At 44.2% G+C, this 24,511-nt stretch overlaps 1 protein-coding gene across 1 annotated transcript; it reads right to left on the reverse strand.

Moving 5' to 3' along the window:
* Nucleotides 1-7,859: 7,859 nt before the first annotated feature.
* LOC146005789 (uncharacterized) lies at nt 7,860-22,227 on the reverse strand. The gene is made up of 3 exons (XM_083145214.1): nt 21,589-22,227; nt 20,482-20,738; nt 7,860-7,911 (listed from the first exon to the last, which is right to left on the reverse strand). The coding sequence occupies exons 1-3, from the start codon at nt 22,000-22,002 to the stop codon at nt 7,860-7,862; spliced, it is 723 nt and encodes a 240-aa protein (XP_083001340.1). The 5' UTR covers nt 22,003-22,227.
* Nucleotides 22,228-24,511: the final 2,284 nt, after the last annotated feature.

A 24,511-nucleotide genomic window follows, 5' to 3' on the forward strand; every position in this document is an offset into this window, starting at 1 on the left:
CAGCCGGTAATATAACCCCATACAAACCTTGTTTCCTAAATTGAATTGGATACATCATAATAACTTCATTTGGAAGTGACATTCACTATATCCATTTGGGAACTCTATATTAAGTTGGCAATTGATCATGAACTTGGGCCATTTTTTGGTGCTAGTTGGAATGCATTATATATTTTAAAGTGTATCATTTTTTATTGTGTATATGCATGTATGCATAATTGTGTATTTTAAGGTGTACCTATTATATTAAAAATAATAATTAAGTAAAAAATTTAATAACAAAAGATCAACACAGTGCGCTCTCTTTATTTTGTGTACATTTGCAACTCCCCTGTTCCTTCCATCATCTTTCTCTCCCCATTCTTTCCATCCAATCTCCCATATTACCCTTCACCTCCAATTTTCCCAAGCTGCAAATATCAAAACATTTATTTTCATTATCCCCTTATGGTGTGTACACACGGTGAGATTCCTTTGCTATTCGACTTGCTGTGCAATCTTTGCTAAGTCTGGACATCTAATGCAGATAGCATGAATTGTATGTAAATAGTACAATGTATAGTCATTGCTGCCCTGTATGTCTGGGTTTCGATTTGTGAAAAAACCTATGTGCTCCCGATATGATTTTTGACTATATATAGTCAAAATCTCATGCTGGATTGTACCATTAGAACACACATGCTGTCATATTCCCTTTAGCAATGCTATTTTCAAATAAACATATGTCATAAAGATCTGAATAACATTGATCTATTCCTAAAAAGGTGTGAAAGATATTTTATTTTTAGGTGAGCATCTAATCTAAGCCCTTCATGTGTGTCCCTCATACACCCCCTCCACTCTCTTTGCAGAGCATATGCTTTCATTGCACACCACAGGTGCGGATATTCTATGACCCTGTGTAAAGCTGTGTACACATGGTGTGATTTGGTCGCTGAGCAATTTTGGCTTAAAACCGCTCAGCAATATATTGCACACTGTACCGTTTTCATCAGCGACCAGAGATTTTGGCTGAAAATTGCAAGCTATTCTGTCTACCTCATTGTGACTAGACATCGCTGGTGCACAGCGACCAGCAATTTTTAGCCATAATCGGAGGAGCTTGCTCCAGTGACCATGAGGGGCTGGCAGCGGGAGCGCGCACCTGGAGATTTATCTCCCACAGCACATGAAATCACTATGTCATACGCTCCGGAGGCCTGCTGATGTCACCACGCGTCCGTCCTTGGTGACATCAGCTGGCCTCCCGAGCGTCTAATGTAGCATCATGGAAACGGGGACTGGAAGATGTCATTGTGATGCACCGTTCCCACGTGTCTAGCAGCCGGCATCTTCGAGCACTGGTTAGCGGTATGTATATATAAACTCACTTGCACATTGTGGTTTAGCTGTCCTGAAGACGAAGCTAAATAAAATGCTTTGAAACTTTGGCTATATTTCACCGCTTTTGAGCCATTTATTCAAGTGCCGTCCATCCGGTCTCCCTTATTATTGGTCTCCCTGCCAGGAGAAACCTAGAAAAGGCACTGAGCAAGTTGTCATTTTTGGGAGGAGTGCTATCCTGCTTCAATTTTGTGTGTGTGTGTATATATAATATATTATGTGTGTGTGTGTATCCACAAACATACTAGAAGGTAAATTGTTTGCCTGTGCTAATCGTAAATTTAATTCGGAAAGAAACGTGTGCAGATTATTAGAGAGACGGTCAATAAATAGGTCTGTCCCAAAATGTCAACAGGGTTCAAAGGTCAACATGAAAAGATAGACCTTGACAAACCCGTCAAAATGGATCCCCAATTAGTGTAAAGCTTACCCTTGCATAGCTTGCTGCGCTCGCTATATTTCGGGCTAGGTGACTCGCTACACTCAGCACACTTCTATGTTCTCCCTCTTTTCTGCCATGGATTTTAAAGTAAGAACACGGTGGTTAATAAAAATAATAATGAAAAACTCATAACGACCCTGCCATGTGGCTATCTTTTTAATGTTGAACTTTTGACCCTGTCAACATATTGCATGTCGACCTTTTGGGGTAGACCTATTGACTGTAGATCAGGCATGTCCAAACTATGGTCCTTCAGCTGTTGAGAAACTACAAGTCCCATCATGCCTTGCCACAGTTTGCTAATAGGGAATGCTAACCCTATGGCAAGGCATGCTGGGATGTGTAGTTTCAAAACAGCTGGAGGGCCACGGTGTGGACATGCCTGCTGTAGATCTGTCAACCGGCACCAGAAAAAAAATGAGTAAAATGCTCTCATTGGGCCAAATTCAGCATGGATTGCTAGTTAGAGGAAAAAGCAGTTGCCTGCGCTTAAGTTGCTGCCCACAAAAAAAAGAATAACCGCAACTTGCAATATTGTGAATGCATCTCACATAGCAAAGGATTCTCAAACACCAAACCATCAAAGGGGTCGATCCTATTAGGTGTGGATGATTCGCACTCACAAATCATCACGGCACCGGGCACATTATACGGCGGATCAAATTTGCTTGAAAGTGCTCGCACCGCCATAGGGTGTGAGCAATTTTAAGCAAATTCAGCCCAGTGAAGGGTGCGAGATTAGCTTAATTCGGGTGCCGTTTTCATTGTTTAAATGGCACCAGAGCAGCAACTGGCACTAATAGGATCAACCCCAAATAATTTTTTCCATCTGTAAAAATGTATTAAGCTTCAAAAAGTGATAAACAACCAGCTCCTAACTGTCATGTTACTGGCTGGGTTTGAAAAATAATACATCTGGGTCTAGGGCTTCTACTTCTCTGCGAAAGAAGCAAGCTGGAGGTGGTCATCATTGATATTAGAGAAGCACCCAAAAACCGCATGGTCACACCTGTGTTTTCCCAAACAAACCCAGAAAACGCCATGTTTTAGCCCCTAAAGGCCGGTTTCCTTTCAAACTGCGAATGCCATGTACAGATAACTATTCGCTAATTACGGCGGTGTAGTTTTTAGATAATCAAGTGCATTGCAAATTCTCTAATCAGTGATCCAAGATGAATTAGGATCATTGTACGGTACTATTCAGCCTAAATTAAAATAATAGAAGTGCATTAGAACTATACATTTTAGAAGCTTGTGTAAACAATATATTATTTTCCACTAGAGGTCACTATACTAAAGTACTTGGTCATAAAAAGTTTTTAACTTTAAACTGAAAAATTCTTGTAAGTTATTATTAATTTTGTATATATATATAGGAACAGTAGAAATACTATTATTTATTGTAAGCAGACATTTTGGGAAAACATTAAACTTTTTATATTTAAATAATAACAAAACACATGAAAAAGATAGAAACAGAGAGAAATGCATAAATAATACTCCTTTCACACTGCACTTTTAAAACGGTATATTGCTGTTTTTTTTTCCATTTTAAAATGTTTAAGGCTGCAGTGTGAAAGTGCCAGAGTTGATTTACCGGTTAAAGTTAACTGGTATTTCAAAACGTTTAAAAAGCAGAGTCCTTCACGTTTCAAAGCCGTTTTTTAGGCAGTGTGAATGGCTATTTCTATGGCTTGAAACGTTTCCCTTGGGGGTTAAACGGGTTGAATGTGTGAATGGTATTAAATGTTTTTTTAAATGGTTTTCACCTGCAATGTGAAAGGTCTTAAGGTTCAGACATGTTTTAAAGTCCCATTTAAGAATACAGGGTCAATACCCGTTTCTGCAATGTGAAAGCAGTATAAAGGGTACATGTCATAATCTCCTTGGCACACAGACATGTATAAGAGAGGCACGTGTTTGTTCAGTTTGTGGGCACAGTGCCATCTAAGAAAAACTATAGAGTAGTGGGTTGAGCACAATGCAGTATTCAATTGCGGTCATTTTCGGATAGTATTTAGTCATGTTTTGACCATGCAGGGTTTTTTCCCTTTTTTTCTAAAGTCGAAATTGCATTGGTAAGACATGAACCGGCTGCAATTTTGACAATAACGTGGATCAGCAAGTAATTTACCGATCCACACGTTTTTGGATCGTGATGGATTTTTCAAGCATTAACCTTTATTTACAAGTGGACAATTAACAAATTAACCTTTTTGTTCATCAAGCATAATAATCTAAGGGGATATGAAGTCATTATTTTAATCACATTTGTGGATAACAAGTATTATGCCCCGTACACACGGGCCAATGGGAACTTTGTTTTGAGCAATCTAGCATTGCTCAGATCACTCAGCACAGCACTGTGTACTGAGCAATCTGTCACTGGCTGTGTTTTCAATAGAGAGAACACGGGTGACGAATAGATTTATACGGCAGGCAGTATAAGTCTAGTCAGGCAAAAGCGACGCGTGAGTCCATGCGTCAGTATCACTGGGGGCCATACAAAGGTGCGATCATGCTTCATTTCTAAGCAATCTACTCTACTTGCTCTGGAATCGGGCTGCAATCGCCCTGAGTGTATGGCCCTTTAGACATTGGTTGATAATTCATAGTTATTTATTTATTGATAATGCAATCTATTTATCTACATCAAATTAGATTTTAGAAACGTATGTAGAAACAGAAATAAAACAACCTTACAGTACAAATAGACTCTGCATTATTGCACCACCTGCATATGACAAAACAGTTTATTATCACAAGGTGTCTGGTGCGTTCAAGATATACTGTATGATGTAATGAGGAAACTGTCACCACAGAACCGCTGAATAACACACAGGGGTAGTTATTTAGGTTAATACTGAGCATTTCTGGGACACTATAACAAGTAGCCTAATGGCATAATAACCTAACTATCATCCATTAACTCCATTTGCTAAGTAATTTTAAAAATACAATAGGCCCTGGTATATTACATTATACCAGGCTCATCTGGTTGTTAGGAAAATTACCAGTGGGGCAACATACGTATCCAATACCAGTTTTGTTTTCTACCTCCCACAGACAGCCCCCACACTTATTGCAATGCAATGGCCCCATTCACACACACGGTAAGTAATTAGTCTTGGCCTGACTATTATTGTAAATTCAAAGTATAAATTCAAATTATAAACATCCTAAATCAGAAATTGTGTGTTTAGTCTTTATTTTTCTAAATTCTAACAATTTATTGTTTTTGGTATTATTTTGGTATTATTTCAATCTTTTTTTTTTTTTTTTTAACCCTAGTAGCAGTCTTTACAGTCAGACAGTTCCTGAGTGTCTGACCCCTGTACCACACCCATTTATAATGCAGAGTAAAAAAGTGTTATTTTACTTAAAAACTCATTAAAGCTATTTGAAGATAGATTTAGCATGAGTTTGTCTTTGTTTTTATGAACATATACTCTCAGAAGGTAAAGAGGCTGTCAGGTCGAGCCAGGCCAATTAAACCAGAATGAGTAATAGAAAATAATACAGCAGAGGCGTAGCGAGGGCGGAGCCAGTGGAGCACTTGCTCCAGGCGCCGGTAGATAGCATGGCGCCGGAGCTGTGCTGGCACCAGCACCACCAGCTCGTTCGTCCTCTCCCCCGCTCACCCATTCCCCCGCTCCCGTGCCCGCTGTGTCCGGGAGAGACTAGAGATGCGCTGCTATGTAAATTTCACGTCTCATGCTGGACCGCTAGCCAGTGGGCGCTTGCGGTCCAGCAGCCAATCAACTGGTTGCTGCTGGACCGCGAGCGCCTATTAGCTAACGGTCCAGCCAGCGGGAGATATGAATTTTACATAGCAGCCAGCACGGCTCTCTCCCGGATACAGCGGGGAGCGGGGGGATGAGTGCACAGGACAGGACGGATGGCCTTTTTTGTGCACCTGAGCCCGCTGCCTCCCTGTCAATCACTGTGCGCCTCCCCGCCGCGTCATTTTCATATTGCAGGTCATCACGCCGCAGCAGCGGCCGCTCCCCAGCGACTCCACAGCCCCCAGCCCTGGCCGCCCCACCGTCACTGTGAGTTTTCCCACCATAATTAAAAACTTTATATGGAGTCCGTATTCATAAATGAAAATAGGTGGCTATGGTTATAAACAGACTGCCGCAGAGTGTGAGCAGCCGTTATCGCTGACAGCGGATACTGCGGCAGTCTGTTTAAAACCATAGCCGCCTATTTTAATTTATGAATGCGAACTCCATATAAGTTATAAGCCGCTCACCCCCCACCAATGCGAATACTTTGTATGTGGAGGGCAGCAGCGCATCCATGTGGGATTAGTGACTGTATGAAGCGCCTTGGCATTGAGCATGAAGCCCCTTGCATTGAGCATGTAGGTAAGTGGCACTTTTGTGTCAAATAGTATGTAATGGGCATTACGGTGTTATATAGTATGTCATGGGCATTGCGGAGTGTTCTATAGTATGTCATGGGCATTGCCGAATGTTATATAGTATATCACGGGCATTGCGGAGTGCTACATAGTATGTAATGGCCATTACAGTGTGTTATATAGTATGTAATGGACATTACAGTGTGTAATAGGCATTACGGTGTGTTATATAGTATGTCATGGGCATTGCGGAGTGTTATATAGTATGTCATGGGCATTGCAGAGTGTTATATAGTATGTCATGGGCATCATGTGTGGGCTTATGTGTAATTGGAATTACAAAGTTCACTAAAATGTGCAATGGGCATTACGGTGTGTGGTATAACGTTGGTCCGTGCCCACTTTTCACTGCGCAGGAGCCTCACCTACTACATATTGGGGGGGTGAAACATGCCCTTGCTCCGGGCACCGTGGCACCTAGCTACACACAGAAGTTGGGGAGCTGAGAAAGCTACACTATATACACTATAGAGCATGGGGAAAGGTGTACAGTTTGAGGATAATAAATGAGGATGTTAATATAAAAATATTGACAATGGAAGGATGCTTCTGATAGATGGTCAAGAATTAGGTAGAGAAACATTTTATTTGTATGTAAGAGAAGCATGAAAGTCTTTAATAATGATATCATAACTGGGGGATAAATGCTTAAGTTTATCTGCTTCTATCATCATGAAGAGGATCTAGTGACATTTTGAAAATTAAGAAAAAAAACCTGAAAAAAAGAAGAAAAAAAAAAGAAATAAACAAAAAATAGGAACAAAATTGTGTAAAACCAAAAATATGACATAAATCTTGTAATACCTGTATAATTGTTTATCTTGGTTGCACTTGTGAATTTAATTATCTACCTATTAGTGTCCCTTTTTTTTGCATGTATGCATGTTAAACTTGGAAACAATTTAATGAAATATGAGAACCACTTGATCCATCTATTCCGCACTAAACACATTTACGCTTACACACTTGAGGCCCCCATACACTGGTCCGAATTGGGACAAATTGGTCGAAAGCGGCTGTATGTAATATGCCGCCGGGTCCGATGCGATTGTGATTACCTGATTTTTTTTTCCCCCCACATTCTGTCTCTCAAAGTTGAAGTGTACCTATGATGGAAATTACAGACCTCTCTCATCTTTTTAATTGGGTCAACTTGCACAATCATTGGCTGTCCAAATACTATTTTACCCCACTATATGTCGCACTCCCGGATTTGTAGCGAAACAAGTGCAAACTTTTATTGCATATTCAGAGATCCGACATGTTTCAAGCCTACTGGCCCGTCCTCAGGGATCAATAACATTGTGCATCAATCATGTTAAATACTCTTCAAGAAAATCCCGCCCCACAATCAAAGTAAATACACACTCTCACCTGCGGGAAAGCCGACGCCTCCCGTCTCTCCTATCCCACCACTACGGGCCGCCATGACCATGACATCATCTCAGGGCACCTCCCGGATCTCTCCGTCTGGCTATTCCCCTGTTGTCATCGCGCACATCCCCGCTGTGTGTTCTGGAGGCTGGGCTGTGTCTCCTTCCCTGCTGCAAGGTGTTGCTATGGCAACATAAGAAACTATAAAGAAAGTGAAAAAAAAGCATTAAGAGGCTAAATATTAACCATATTAAGAGGCCCTAAACCAGACCATTCGTGCACACATCTAAAATATTAAAAAGTTACATGTTACAGATGTTAATAAACATAAGGTCATACATAGCATTGTGCATGGCTGTCAGTCACTTACTACAATTATGACAGGCATGCACTAATAACGGGGCAATGGCTCATAGTACCTAATGATAAAACTTCTGTATATATAAGACAATGATAATTATAACCATATTTTTCATAAATATAAATCCTAGACAAAGAAAATTCTTTATAGAAAAATCTTATACAAAGTGATACAGGCTATGCTGTTCATTTAAGACCGTTGGTGATAGAGTATCCAGTAGAAAGATCCATTTTGATTGTGCCTGCAGAAGCATTTTACTTCTATTGCCTCCTCTCACTGGCATAGGAAAGTGATCTATAATTTTCATTCTGATGCTCACTACATTGTGGTTCTTTAACAGGCAATGCCAAACCACTGGCTGGTCACTACTGCCAGTGTTGGCTGCCTGTCTGATGGCCATACGATGGTTCGCCATGCGTTCTTTAAATTGACATTCTGTCTTTCCCTTGTAGTATAAGCCACATGGACAAGACAGAACGTATACCGCAAACCGTGACATACAGGTTACTGGGTACTTGTCTGTAGGCCAATTCGTCCCTGTCCTTGATGAAGCCAATGATGGTATAAAATATATATATAGATATATTTATATAGATATATATAGATATATATATATAGATGTGTGTGTGTGTGTGTACGTATATATATATATATATATATATATGTGTGTATGTATGTATATATCTATATAGAGAGAGAGAACTGGGTACTCAAATTCAACGTACTCACACATCTTCATCAGGAGAAAGTCTTGACTTGACTTGCTCCTGCTGAAGACGTGTGAGCACCTTGAAACGCGTTGAGCCTCCACCCTGCCTGCTCCAGTTCTACACCATATTATACCAGACCTCTATACTATATTTTCTGGACTAGCTTCTCCAACCTTAAGGATTCCACAACCTCAGCTTTACACACAGTGCCTTATTCTAGTTTACTCTTTCTGACAAAATCCTTCTTAGATGGACAAAACCATGTGCACTGCAGGTGGGGTAGATGTTGCTTGTGCAGAGAGAATTAGATTTGGGTGGGGTTTTACTTCAAAGTGAGATCTATATTGCAGTGTAAAAATAAAGCAGCCAGTATTTACCCTGCACAGAAACAAAATAACTCACCCAAATCTAATTCTCTGCACATTTTACATCTGCCCCCCTGCAGTGCACATGGTTTTGTCCATCTAAAGCCCCCCATACACGGTCCGTTCATCGGATCTGTTCTGTGCTTAAACAGCACACATCGTATTAGATCGCATCCCTTGTGCATGCATTGTGCATGCACTGCGATCTGATACTTTTTGTACTAGGTAAACATCGTATGTGCAGCACATACTTTTTGTACCGTACTATGTGATGCGCGGGAGCGTGCATCGCATAGTACAGAACGGAGCCGGTCCACAACGGACCGTGTATGGGCTCCTTAAGAAGGATTTTGTCAGAAAGAGTGAACTAGAATAAGGCCCACAGTAACAAGCCAGGTATTCATATACCATCAATTCTGCCATTGCCATCTTCTTGTGAATCTGGATCCTCCTGCTGGGTAATTCTCCAGGACTATTCTACAATATTCCTCAAACACAGGAGACACCAATACCTTATCTAGTCTGGTAACTATATATTTGCCTTGGTGCCTATGAACTGCTGCTACAATCTAATGGAGCTATGATGCTAGCAAAAACTTTTTAAACACTTTTATTTTCTATTTTCTTTTAGAGAATTGTCTAACTTGTTCATTGTCTTGTTTGTTATATTGTATTATGCAATAAATATTTTTGAGTAATTAATTGTCTAGTGATTTTTCAGTCAAACCCTAGCGCTGTATATCTTTAATTGTACTTGTGGTTCTCTGTTTTTACTATTCCACTTATCTACTACTCTTTCTTTGAAGTAATTCTTCCTCAAATTTCCCCTGAATCTTCCTCCCTCTAGTTACAGTGCATGTCCTCGTGTTCTGCTGCTCCTCTTCCTGTGAAGAATGTCTCCCACCTGTACCTAGTTAAAGCCCTTGATATATTTGAAAGTTTCTATCCTGTCCCCCCTTTCCCTTCTCTGCTCTAAAGCATACATATTAATATCTTTTAGTCTTTCCTGGTACATTTTGTGATGTAGGCCATGCACCATTTTAGTTGCCCTTCTTTGTACAGTCTTTAATGTATTTATATCCTTCTGGAGATATTGCCTCCAGAACTGAACACAGTACTCTAGTACTACTTTCAGACCGCAAACCCGTGTCCAACCCTGCATTTTGAACATGGGTTTGTCCTTGCGGAGAGCCGTGTCAGACTCTTAAATTACCCTTTTCACACTGCACTTCAACCTGGGTTTTCCTAGGATTGGTGCTTACACACTGAACCCGTGTCCGGGCTGGAAAACCTATGTGTGTCATTAAAAATTGACTTTTTTTATGGCTCACAATAATGATGTCACAAAGGAAATAAAAGTAAGGGGTGGAGATTGTTCACAGCATTGCAGCAGCAGCAGCAGCACCCCTAATGTTGAGCAATTCCCTCACCACCTCATCTGTCCAGAGAGAGGACATATTGCTGGAAAGCAGGCTGTAGAAGTGTGGAATACACACTGGACAAGTGTGGATTGCAGGCTGTAGAAGTGTGGAATCCACACTAGACAAGTGTGGATTGCAGGCTGTAGAAGTGTGGAGCGCAGGCTGGGATGGTGCCTGTGTCCCGTGGTTGTTGTTTTCTGGGGTCAGACTGCTGACCTCACAGGAATCCACTAATAGCGGCATTTCATAAACAGCAGTGTTGGATGATATGGGTCGGGGCCTTTCTGACCGCACAGAAACACGTGTTAGAGCCGTGTTCAACCGTGATAAAGACCAGGGTTGAAAAGCCGTGTTGCTCAACACGGGTTTTCTGAGTGTGGCGCTTTCATACCGCACCTTCACCCGTGTTTAAGCCCCGCGAACACTGCAATAACCCATGTTCACAGTGCGGTCTGAAAGCGGTATAGATGAGGTCGTACCAATGACCTATACAGTGGCATTATTACTTCTTTCTTTCTACTGCTGATACCTCTCCCTATGCAACCAAGCATCTGACTTGCCTTCTTCATTGCTTTGTTACATTGCCTACCTGCCTTTGGGCGGGATGTTGTAACATCCGCGGCCCCCTTCGCCGGCTACCGCATTATTAATAACGGCATATGCTATAACATATGCCGTTATTCATGCAAGGGACAGCTCTTGCGATAAGCGCTGTCCCTTGCGATGCGGTGCCGGCGCTGGACTTCCGGGTCTGTGACCCGGGAGTCCATCTGCGCATGCGCAGACCCCGGCGCCGGCCGCAGGGCACGCTGGGAGGGATCCGTGACGGATCCCTCAAACAGCGCTGCGGTAAGAAGCCCATAGGCTTCTGCAGGGATTCGCCAGCTTTAGCTGGCGATTCCCTCCGCAGCGCTGACACTGCGGAGGCGCCATATAGCATATAGAAATGCGGTAGAAACCCCGAAAACGGGGTTTTTACCGCATTTCTGCTATATAGCATCCCGCCCTTTATGTCCCCTGAAATAGTGACACCTAGATCCCTCTCTTCCTCAGTAGTTTCCATTATAGTGCCATTTATACTATATTTAGTCCAAGTGCATGATTTTGCATTGTTTTGGCATTAAACTGTAGTTGCCATGCTCTTGACCATTCCTCTAATCTACCTAGATCATCAATCATTTGTTTTACTACTCCTGGTGTGTCTACCCTGTTGCATAGCTTTGTGTCATCTGCAAAAAGGCACATTTTACCCTCAATTCCATTTGCAATATCACCAATAAAGATATTAAAAAGCACTGGTCCAAGTACAGATCCCTGGGGTACTCCACTTGTAACCTTTCCCTCCTTTGACTGTACTCCATTTACTAAAACTCTCTGTTTTCTATCCTGCAACCAAGATCTTATCCATTCAACTATCTTAAGGCCCCCATACACTAGCCGATTTCGGCCAGATCAGTCGGATCTGGCCGAAATCGGACCAAAATCGGCTAGTTTTGATGTCCCCTCAGATCCGATGCGCGGTCCCGTGCGCATCGGATCTGCGTCGGGTGGTTGGACCTGCTGCACGTCCGACCACCCGACTTGGGACCTAGTGGGGCGGCGTGGCGGTGGAGGGAGCAGGGGGGGCTGGGGACGCTGCGGGGGACACAGGCGGCATAGAGCCGGGCAGGGGGAGCCGGGAGCTGTCAGTACTGAATAAAAAAAAAAGCCCATACAATGAATGGGCGGCCTGTGATTGGCTGAGCGCTCTCTCAGCCAGTCAGCAATTGGCTGAGAGAGCGCTCAGCCAATCACAGGCTGCCCATTCATTGTATAGGCTTTTTTTTCTAGCACTGACAGCTCCCGGCTCCCTCTGCCCGGCTCTATGCCGCCTGTGTCCCCCGCAGCGTCCCCAGCCCCCCCTGCTCCCACCAGCAGCCCTGCTCTGTAGCCCCCCCCCCCCCGCTCCCCGGGTTTTTTACATGTGATAAATCGAGACGATTTATCACATGTAAAAAATGGCACATCAAGCCGGGGAAGCTCAGGGGGAAGTCGGGGGCGATTTGTCCTAAGGACAAGTCGCCCTAGTGTATGGGGGCCTTTAGAATCCAATCCCAAGCTTTCAAGTTTATTTAACAGTCTGCGATGTGGGACAGTGTCAAAAGCTTTAGATAAGCTACATCTACAGCCCCACCTTGATGTATTACTTTAGTCACCGAGTCAAAAAAGTCAATAAGATTTGTTTGACATGATCTTCCCCCAATAAACCCATGCTGTTTCGGATCCTGTAAATTGCTGGTTTTTACATATTCTACAACTCTTTGATTTAAGAATGTTTCCATCAATTTTCCTTCTACTGATGTAAGGCTCACTGGTCAATAGTTGCTTACCTCTTCCTTGCTTCCAATTTTGTGCAGTGGGGCTACAATCGCTGTTTTCCAGCGCTCGCCATGCATCGGGCACACTATTTTTTCCTCCCACCACGCTCTAGTGGATGGTAGGGCATGAAATACCACCTGTCGGCACATGTGTCGACATGGACACCAAGACATACCACCGCGTCCCCTCGCATGGCTCGCCATGCTTCGTCACGGTGCCTCGCTATGCTTGGCACACTATTTTATTCTCCCTCCCCATCCTAGTGGATGGTAGGGCATGAAATACCGACTTTCGGCACATGTTGGCTCAAAAAAAGAGTCAACCTAATGACCCATATTGACTTAATGACCCTGTCGACCTAACCCATGTCGACCTAATGACCCTTTCGACCTAACCCATGTTGATCTAAAGTCTTGTTGACCTTACTGCATGTCACCTTAGTGGTGTCTACCTAATGCTTGTCTACCTACTTGGTGGTGACCCAATGGCCGTATCCCCCTGCGAAAAGGTACCAGCCGCCACTGCATATGATATATTGCATGCAAAAGGACCGCATGCGATATATCCTGGGAAGTTCAGGATCGGCTGCCACGTCTCCCCTCGAGAGAAGTCGCAGTAATGTATGGGGGCCTTTAAGCTGTAGCATCAGTAGCATTCAACATTTGGAAGAAAAACACTAGTTTTATAGTAGTCACAGCATAAGTAAAAAATATTTATTTTTTTAACAGTTGGCTTAAACCATGGTTTACGTTTTAAACCACAGTGGTTTAAACCAGCCAGCCCTGACAGGGAAGTCATCAAGAACAAATGCTTTATAGCATTTATAGGAGATTAATCAATCAATGAATCATTCATTCCTTTTTACAGTTTCTCAGAACATTTTTTTTGTAGGAATATTTTATTTAAAGAAGATCATTTCTTAATAATTTATAATGATTGTGTAAATTAGAGAGAGAGAGAGAGAATAATAATTATCAGAAGCTGATGTGGGAGGATTTGTTGCAGCACTCCTGTATGAAAGTACATTAGACAATGACGTGATATTGTCATGTGGATTCACATTTATTCTACTGTGCAATGTTCTTAACAACTGCCTATTGTTGAATAGTATCATGTTTTGTCAACAAATAAACTTATCAATGGACAATGAAGACCCAGGCTTTCACATTTCCTCTATGGGAGAGTATTTGTATACTCTTGTACTTAGGTTACCTTATTGTTGTACTTAATTAGTGCTCTACTTCACCTACATTTTTATGGCATAAGTTCATCAAGTTAGTATTCAGGTAAAATGTTGGTTGCTATGGGAAACAACGCTTTTTTCATTTGAGGGACAAGTTGGACCTGATTGACTCGAGATTTAGCCTATGTGCAGGGGGATCAAGCTCTTGGTTAGACCCAATGCGCATTGGGTCCTACAGCATCAGGCACATCAGATTTTGTCAGATAAATTGGCCCAATCCATCTGAATTGGGTCAAATTTTACAGAATCTCACAAGTGTAAGGGGCCCTTTAGGGGGTTTTCAATCCTGATTCCAACTGTTGGAACATTTCCGACAATCAGAATATCAACCTTTTCTGATGTAAATTTGACAGGAATTCAACCTTCTGACAGTCGGAATGGCCATGGATTGTCAAACAACATCCCCAGATGGTTGAAAATGGCCACGGATCTGTCAATACAGTGCCCATTTTTTTGACAATGCAGATTCGACTTGTATATGCTATTATAAAGAATGCGGTATCTGGTGATGTGTGGCAGGGTACACTGCCCATAATGTGAAAGGGGGTCTTAAACAAAAACCCGGGATTCCTCAGATGTGAAAAACTCATATTTAAGCACGTAAAATACATGGTCCTATGATTATTGAACAACTACACAGGCGTATGGATTGTAGTGTGATTGCACGAGGCCAAGCAGTGCCAAAAAGCAGCGATTACTTTTTCTTAATACCCTGGCAATTTGACAGACGGGAAGGGCAGGGGCGTAACTAGATATCTGGGGAAGGGTGATATGATATCTGGCTGTTTTCTATGAAGTCAGCGCCAGCCTTGATAAGCCTGTCTCTGTCGCAGATGACCGGTAGAGTGAAACTTACTCACATTTACACAGACAGGGAAAATAATTTGATGGTGAGTGAGTTGCTGCTGTTAATATTTTCATTAGCAGACTTGCACAAGGTGGGTTTTCACTGTCTGGATGGGGATAATCTGATAGCGATCAGGTCTGAATCAGGCCCTATGTCCGAAAGTGGTATAATTTAATACAGCAATTGTTCCATCCCTTTCTGGCATGCTGGGATTACTTTACATCACTACATACAGGGTTGGTCTGGAGTAGTGTGTATTATTAGATACAACAAATATATAGAAATGTCAACCTCTAAATAACCTTGTTTGTGGACACAACAAACAGTCCATGTGGGTCCCTCCCTCTCTCAACAATGCCGTAGACTCCGACAGCAGGCTTTGTGCCTGAGTGTATTGCGCATGCTGAGAGCTCTGAGAACTTGGGGCCTTATTCTAGTTCACTCTTTCTGACAAAATCCTTCTTAGATGGACAAAACCATGTGCACTGCAGGGGGGCAGATGTAAAATGTGCAGAGAAGATTAGATTTGGGTGAGTTATTCTGTTTCTGTGGAGGGAAAATACTGACTGCTTTAATTTTTCACTGCAATATAGATCTCACTTTGAAGTAAAACCCAACCCAAATGCAATTCTCTCTGCACAAGTAACATCTGCCCCACCTGCAGTGCACATGGTTTTGTCCATCTAAGAAGGATTTTGTCAGAAAGAGTGAACTAGAATAAGGCCCATGGTGCCTGGACCCTGTTCCCAGGGATATCAGTACTGTGCATGCACAAATCACCAGGAGAATGTCTGGCAAACCAGTTTCCCAATGATTTCTGTCTGTAGCACAGATGGCTGCTGTGGGACTATAGAGAGGTAAGTCTAATTATATCTGTGCAGGCTGTATGGCTGGGCCACACTGGGCATAGGGGCACCTATTATAAATATACCAATGCTACAGAACCAAATCATAACAGTATTATCCATACTCTAATACCGTACACAACCTCTGTTGTATTATATGCAAGTGGAATAATTTTATGTACAGCTGCTATCAGGATTTTACAGGGATGTTCAGTCATGGAATTCTATGGTTTGATTTGGTAAACAGGACTCATTTCCGAAGTGTAATGTGGTACAGGAATTCACCAAGGACATCCAGAAGCTTTGCTGCTGACACCACGTAGGTTATAGCTCCCTGACTGTGTACTGGAGGGGACACAGTAGCAGGGCCGGCTCTACCATTAGGCAGCTGCCTAGGGCGCCAGGATCTGGAGGGGGGGGGGCCTCATTGAGTTTGCCTATCAAAAAATCAAGAATGTCTATTGGGATCCATGTTGTACTTAATGCAGATGGCTGCTGCGGAACTTTCTAAAGGTGCCCACACACTAGAAAGATCTGCGATCATACGATGTGCGCATAAATTAGCCTTCAAATCTTTTGTCCGATCTGGACAAAAGATTTCAGGCAAGTGCACATCTTTACCAAAGATTTTTCTTAAGATCCCGTGTGCGTTCCTATGGATCTTTTGTTAAATCTTCTGATCTTTTGTGCAGCACGTAAGATCAGAAGATTTAGCAAAAGATCCACGGGAGCGAGCATCGGCCGATTTTCGACCGATTTTCGACCGATTATCTGTAAAAATCGGCCCAAAAATCGTTCTAGTGTGTGGGCACCTTAATGTAGGGTACACACCAGGACGACCACCGTCGTCCACGACCGATAGACGACCATGGAACGATTTCCCTTGGACTTCCCGGGAGCTCCCAGGCAGTCCCCAGCAAACGATTAGCAAAAATTGTGTTTTTTTTGCGGAACGATCTAGATCCGATCCCGATGCGCCTGTGATGGTCGTTAAGACGGTCGGATCGCTGGTTTTTGTTTTTTTGCAAGAACACATGCGACCGTCGTCAGATTGGCCTTTGAAATTTGAATGAAGGGGCTGGACTAGCAGAGGGGGATAGGAATAGCAGCAGCCATTTTAAACCAGTGTATTTCTGCTTTGTTACTAGTGAGGCTTGGTTTATACCTGCTGAACGCTGGACATAGCTATTTACACATTACTTTGTTTTGCCTGCCATTACAAAGTGTCTTTTAACCCTGCACTATGGAGAATGCAGTGATGGGTAGTCACCAGCAACATTACCTGCTCTATTATGCAGTGCTGAAGCTCAGGCGTCAGAGGGCCCAGTGCAGGAGAGCAAGATCATGCTGGACAAAGCAGTGGCTACTGCAGCGTCAGACTCGTTCGCACATGCCCCTGCTCAGGGACATCAGGGAAAATAACCCAGACGATTTCTGGAACTTTTTGAGGATGGATGATGCCACATTCCAGGAATTGCTGCGTCTGGTGACTCCCCACATCGAGAAGCAGGATACCAAGTATCGCGTGTCTATCCCTGCTGAGGAACGGCTGGTGGTGACCCTGAGGTTTCTGGCGACAGGACGGTCTCTTGCTGACCTGAAGTTTGGATCCCTCATCTCCCCGCAAGCTTTGGGCCTCATCATCCCGGAGACCTGCAAAGCCATTGTGAAGGTACTGCAGTACCAGTATTGCAAGGTAAGGATGAAAAATACACCGTACACTTTATTGTGCAAACAGAATTTGGTACTTGTTTCCTAGCACGGCCACCACGATTTTTATCGTGGTGGTCGTGTCGGAAAAAATTGTGTCGGTCGCGTCGGGTGCATACCAAAACGCACACGACGCGACCGACGCGATGTACCCGATTTCTCCATAGGCTTCAATGTTAAAATAATTTAACATTGAAGCCTATGGAGAAATCGGGTACATCGTGTCCATAGGCTTCAATGTTAAATTATTTTAACATTGAAGCCTATGGAGAAATCGGGTCCATCGTGTCCATAGGCTTCAATATTAAATTTTTTTAACATTGAAACTGAGTCCATTTAACATAGTAAAAAATGGTAAAAGGGGCAATATGGGCCATTTCTCATTGGGTATGGCCCCGTCATGCGTGTAAAAAATAATGGCCCCCCATTGTGGCCGCCACCCCCACGATTGACGCGAACCCGAAGCGTGGCGAGCGCAGCGAGCCTGTGAGGGGCGGCGGTGCGCGTCCTCCGACCTTTTCATTCCCCTACTATCCACGTCGGCGTGGAGTTAAGAATAGATTAGTGTGGCGAGCGCAGCGAGCCACTGAGCCCGAAGCATGGCGAGCGCAGCGAGCCCCGCGAGGGGACGCTGATACCTTCACAGATCCCTGCGTCCCCTCGCGGGGCTCGCCACGCTTCGGGCTCGGTGGCTTGCTGCGCTCGCCACACTAATCTATTTTCAACTCCACGCCGACGTGGATAGTAGGGGAATGAAAAGGTTGGAGGACGCGCACCGCCGCCCCTCGCGGGCTCGCTGCGCTCGCCACGCTTCGGGTTCGCGTTAATCGTGGGGGTGGCGGCCACAATGGGGGGCCATTATTTTTTACACACATGACGGGGCCATAGCCAATGAGAAATGGCCCTTATTCAGCCTTTTCCCATTTTTTACTATGTTAAATGGACTCAGTTTCAATGTTAAAATAATTTAACATTGAAGCCTATGGACAATTCGGGTCCATCGCATAGGCTTCAATGTTAAATATTTTAACATTGAAGCCTATGGAGAAATCGGGGGCATCGCGTCGGGCGCGCATAGGCTTCAATGTTAAAATATTTTAACATTGAAGCCTATGGGGAAATCGTGGGCATCGCGTCGGTCGCGTCGTGTGCCTTCTTCAGGCACACGACCGACGCGATGTACCCGAGTACTGTTTTTTCAAAGGAAATCGCGGGCATCGTGTGCCTTAAAGTTAAGGCACACGATGCCCGCGATTGTGGCCGTGATAAGAAACAAGTACCCAAAATTTTTTTATTTATAATTTAGGCCTAGGACAGAAACAGGTTTTTTAGGCCTTTCATATGTAAAACATGTAAAATAGTAAATAGATTTATTGTGTCAACACAAATATATTATAATACCATATAAAAGATATTGTACAAAAAAACACACTATATATAAACATTTAAGTATGTATGACCCAGTTTAAACTTTCCCAATAAGTACGGGCTACTGTGTGGCAGAGGATGTCTGCTGCAGATATGTAAAGGCTGCGGCCCACATGGCGCATGGCGCAGATGCAATGGTCCCGGCCCCATTGATGTGCGCCATACGCCATGTGAGCAGTGGCCATCACATACCTGCAGCTGAGACCATGTCTGTCGCACAGTACCCCATACTATTGGCAAAGACAAAAGGGCAATAAATGGAGTTTGCTCTCCAGATTGAGGAGAATCCTGTTCTCCCTCTGGTAATGCAGGTACAGGTAGCAGCATATACGTAGAGAAAAAAAAAAAAAGACACTCTGGTAACTTATGAAACAGGCCCTTGTGTGGCAGAGGATGTCTGCTGCAGATATGTAAAGGCTGCGGCCCACATGGCGCAGATGCAATGGTCCCGGCCCCATTGATGTGCACCATAAGCCATGTTAGCAGTGGCCATCACATACCTGCAGCTGAGACCATGTCTGCCGCACAGTACCCCATACTATTGGCAAAGAAAAAAGGGCAATAAATGGAGTTTGCTCTCCAGATTGAGGAGAATCCTGTTCTCCCTCTGGTAATGCAGGTACAGGTAGCAGCATATATGTAGAAAACCAAGACAAAAGACACTCTGGTAACTTATGAAACAGGCCCTTACAACAGTAGGGATAAGGTACTGTGTGGCAGAGGATGTCTGCTGCAGATATGTAAAGGCTGCGGCCCACATGGCGCATGGCGCAGATGCAATGGTCCCGGCCCCATTGATGTGCGCCATAAGCCATGTGAGCAGTGGCCATCACATACCTGCAGCTGAGACCATGTCTGCCGCACAGTACCCCATACTATTGGCAAAGAAAAAAGGGCAATAAATGGAGTTTGCTCTCTAGATTGAGGAGAATCCTGTTCTCCCTCTGGTAATGCAGGTACAGGTAGCAGCATATATGTAGAAAACCAAGACAAAAGACACTCTGGTAACTTATGAAACAGGCCCTTACAACAGTAGGGATAAGGTACTGTGTGGCAGAGGATGTCTGCTGCAGATATGTAAAGGCTGCGGCCCACATGGCGCATGGCGCAGATGCAATGGTCCTGGCCCCATTGAGGTGCGCCATACGCCATGTGAGCAGTGGCCATCACATACCTGCAGCTGAGACCATGTCGATGTCTTTTTTAAGACAGATCCTCAAAAACAGGAGACTCCGGATCTTCTATCAGTAAAGAACTGTAGAATTGACGGTACTGGGAGGGTTGAGAAGGCTGTGTAGGTGTTGACTGGGTATGTATTGGAAGTGTGCTCGACTGGCCTGTACCAGTCAGGCAGGTGGCAGGCGGAGTAGGTGGCAGGCGGAGTAGGTGGTACGGTGGCAGGCGGAGTAGGCACTGGTGATTCTAATGACAGTGGTGTGTCTGGTGCACTACCCATGCCAACTATTTTAGTGCCACTGTTGAGATACCCTAAACTGCCATTATACACCAACTCCATGCATAACTTTTCAAAAGTAAGTTGCTGGTCCGGAGCCATGTTGCGAACACACTCTGCCACATAAGTGAAGTAGTAGTTATGTTTGTCCGGGTTTCTTTGCAGGACTCGCTGTGCCCGCATCATAAATTCTTCATGTGCTGCTGCTTCTCCTTTTTTTCCTTTGCCACGCATTTTTTTTGCACGGGGGAGTGGGGGAGTGGGTTCCAGGGTGGGTGGCGGAGTGCGTGCCGGAGTAGGAGCTTCACTCGATGTACATGCATTATCTGATAGGACAGACAGGTCTGGGGTTGGAGGTGGGTAGTCAGCAAGCTGTAAAAAAATTGAACATGTTTACTAATCAATTCTATTTACTTCTAATTTCAGTTCCCTACCAGCGTGAATGAATGGAAAGTCATCGCAGAGGAGTTTGAACAGCGATGGAACTTTCCAAATTGCGGTGGAGCCATTGATGGCAAACATGTCCGCATAGCCCAGCCTATCAATAGTGGTTCTTACTACTTTAATTACAAGGGCTATTTTAGCATTGTACTGCATGTGGTGAATGCAAACTATGAGTTTATCTTCCTGGATGTAGGAAGGAATGGCCGTGCATCGGATGGTGGCACTTTCAAGGACACAAAGTTCTACGAAAGGCTCATAGCGAACACCCTTCACTTGCCGTCTGTCCAGGAAACTAAACAGGGGCTTAACTTTGTGTTTGTGGCAGACGAGGCTTTTGGCCTGCACGAGCATGTCATGAAGCCATATGCGCAAAGGGGCCTGAACCATGACAAAAGGATCTTCAACTACAGGCTATCCAGGGCACGGCGTGTTGTGGAAAATGCTTTTGGCATCCTGGCTAGCCGGTTTCGCATTTTCCACACTGCCATTAACCTGAGGGTGGACAAAATTGACTGGGTTGTCACGGCGTGCTGTGTCCTGCAGAATTTGCTCCGCAGAAAAGCCACACAGCAAAGGGCTACAGGCACAGCACTCCAAGAAGACCAAGATCTGCCAGAGGAGGTAGTGCAGATATCCTCCTTGCAAACCCCAACACAACACTTCACAGGGAGTGCACGAGCCAAACAGGTGAGGGAAGAGTATATGGCCTACTTTAATGGGGAGAGGGCTGTGGATTGGCAGGAGGAATCAATTAGATAGCCAAAAAAAATAGACTCACCAATGCAGACTGCGAATTATCCTCCTCCTGCGCCGTGACTTCTTGGTTTTCGTGTTCGACCATCAGGACTACTCCTGTCCTCAACGACTCCTGGCTGAGGGTGAACGTCAACCTGTCGTAGTACCAGAGCGATGTTTGATACATCTCGTCGACTCCAGCACCAGACTTCTTTGCAGCCTCCACCTTCTTGTGTTCCTTTAAGAAAACCGTGCGCAGATTCTGGATGCGTTTCCGCACCCATTCTACATTGGTCTCTGGATGAAATGGGAGACTGTAGCGAGACAAGTCCTCCAAGGCTTGGTTTCTTTTCATTTTATTTGAATACTCCTTGGACTTGGTTTGCCACAGGCATTCATGGGAACGATACTTCTCGATAAACCCTTCTAAAAATTCTTGTTCTTTTGCGTTGGACATTGGGACTGTAAAAAGATAAAACCATTTTAGTTGTTATAGTTATAGCCATGTTTTGTTTCATATTTACATTTTTATAGTTATAGTTACCAGTTTACCTAGTTCTTATGTTTTAAGTATTTAAAATGTTAATAAACTTTTATGAAAACCACTATACATTTTATTGTGCAGATTGCTATTCACACACACAGGTGAATGGGGCCTAGCAGAGAGGAGTGCAAGGAATACTGCAATGGTGGACAATGGTTATATCTATATGTATATATCTATATATATACACAAACACATACACAGGTGAATGGGGCTTAGCAGAGAGGAGTGCATGGAATACTGCAATGGTGGACAAGGGTTATATCTATATGTATATATCTATATATACACAAACACACACACAGGTGAATGGGGCCTAGCAGAGAGGAGTGCATGGAATATTGCAATGGTGGACAATGGTTATATCTACACACACATGGGGCCCACCCGAGCAAACAGTGACATGGTCGGGTGCACGGTTGCCAAACCAGTGCTCTATACACACTATATACAGTGGTGGCAACAGTGGGCATGCATAGGAGAGCATTGGGAGTGCAAACATACCAGGTTGTTGTTCTGGGAGATGAGACAAGAAGGAGAGTCCAACTGCTGCGCCAGCACTGTTTTCTATGTGGAAAAACATGGCGCCGAGGGGAGTGGTTAGGAAATGCCACTCAAATAGGCTGGATCAAACGACGGACGCACCGACGGACGGCCGACGGAGGCGGCAAAAAACACTCACGATCTGCATGCGATTGACGGTCGGTCGGCCTGGGATTGACGGATCCTACCTGCAGCACGTAGGACCAAAGATGCGACCAAACGAGTGGCGTGTACGCGCATCGGATCGGAATCGGATCAAATAAATGAAAAAATGCACAAAAGTACATACAATCTGCATACAACCGGTCGGAATTGGATCTAAATTTTCAGAATCGGGCCCTAGTCGTTCTGGTGTGTACCCAGCATAAGACCTCACCTCCATACTTTCCCTCGAGGCATACTTTACTCCTTGTACTCCGTGTTGTGGGTGGCAAAAGGAGGCCTCCAGGGAAAGTAAGGGACTTGCCCCCCTTCCTAGGGGGCTTGGAGGACCACCAGAGTTTTGGAAGTTTCCCTGTCATTCTGGAATGTTGGGTAAGTATGCCTTAAGGGGTTAAAAAGTGGGTATTGGTGGCAGTATATGGGGGGGGGGGGGGGGGCAGTAGGTTGAAGTTTTGCCTAGGGTGCTGAGAAGCCTTACACCGGCCTGCACAGTAGCTTTCTACTGTTAGGGGGGAAATTAATAAAATTGAATAGGCACGATTGGTTGTATTCTTACCCATTCGTTGTGAAATATGTAAGTTTTTCACACATTGACAATGCGTATGATTTCTGCAATGAAAGGATTACCCCCTCCAGTATACTCCCTGTCCGGGTTGAAGCCGGGGGCTCTTCCCGGTGCCCCAGGATGGTGGGCACCAGGCTGATGAATGAAGTGTTAAAATATAGAATTAACTATTGTGTAATGTTGTGGAAATACAAGTCCCAGCAAGCCTGCACCTCATGCAGGGAGAACCACAAGTCCCAGCATGTGGGGCAATAACGGGCCTGCCGGTACTTGTAGTTCTACAACATTACAAATAGTGAAATAATACACAGAAGAACAGTACAAGTTTATTACATACTACAATGACACAAACTATACATTCCTATAGGGTCCACCATAGTCCAGTCCCCTTTTCCAGTAGTATCCGTTTGGGTACCTGTGGAAGGAAATTATACTCACACAATAGTTATTTCTATTTTTTAACACTTCATTCATCAGCCTAGTGCCCATCACACTGGGACACCGGGGACAGCCCCGGGCTTCAGCCTGGCAGAGGGTATCCTGGTGGGAGGGACACCTACCTTCGGTGGTCCCAACTCTCCAAGGGTCCCTGCCTGGGCTGACTATTCAGGGTTTAATGCTTTTGGCTGGGGGGAACTTACAATAAAAGTGTTTAAAAATACGGGGGGACCCCCTACTCATTTTGTCCCCGGTATTTTGGGAAACCAGACCGGCCCTTGAGCCTGGTGATGGTTTTAGAAATTGCAGGGATCCCCCAACTTTTTTGGGACCCTGAATTTCTAAAACCAGCACCGGTTCTTCGAGCGCGGGGCTTGCTCTAGCCATGGGGGGCAGAGACCCCACACCCGTTTTTTGTATTATTATAAAAAAAATTAGATTTTTACACTGGACAACATTGCATGAATCACACTGATCCGTGCAATGCTACCATTCCATATGTATTTGGCAGCCGTATATACGGCCGCCAAATACGTATCCGACCTGGTATGTATATGAATGGGTACGAGAGCATACGACATCTGAAAATACGAATGAGAAGAATATGAAAGCTTTGTAAATTTGTTGTATTTCTCATTCGGATTTTCAGGTCGTATACGGCTGATCCTGTTCGTACCCGTTCGTATGGGGATCAGCAATATACGGCTGACCATA

Source organism: Crinia signifera, chromosome 5 (assembly GCF_055691185.1).
Source record: "Crinia signifera chromosome 5, ASM5569118v1, whole genome shotgun sequence".
Lineage (NCBI taxonomy): Eukaryota > Metazoa > Chordata > Amphibia > Anura > Myobatrachidae > Crinia > Crinia signifera.

Coding starts and splice junctions, on each gene's coding strand:
- LOC146005789 (XM_083145214.1), bottom strand. CDS start 22,002: ATGTCCAACGCAAAAGAACAAGAATTTTTAGAAGGGTTTATCGAGAAG. Junction 20,739..21,588: donor ATAATTCGCAGTCTGCATTG/GTGAGTCTATTT, acceptor ATTTTTTTACAG/CTTGCTGACTACCCACCTCC. Junction 7,912..20,481: donor TACTTCACTTATGTGGCAGA/GTGTGTTCGCAA, acceptor TTAATATTTTAG/ATGTGTGCACGAATGGTCTG.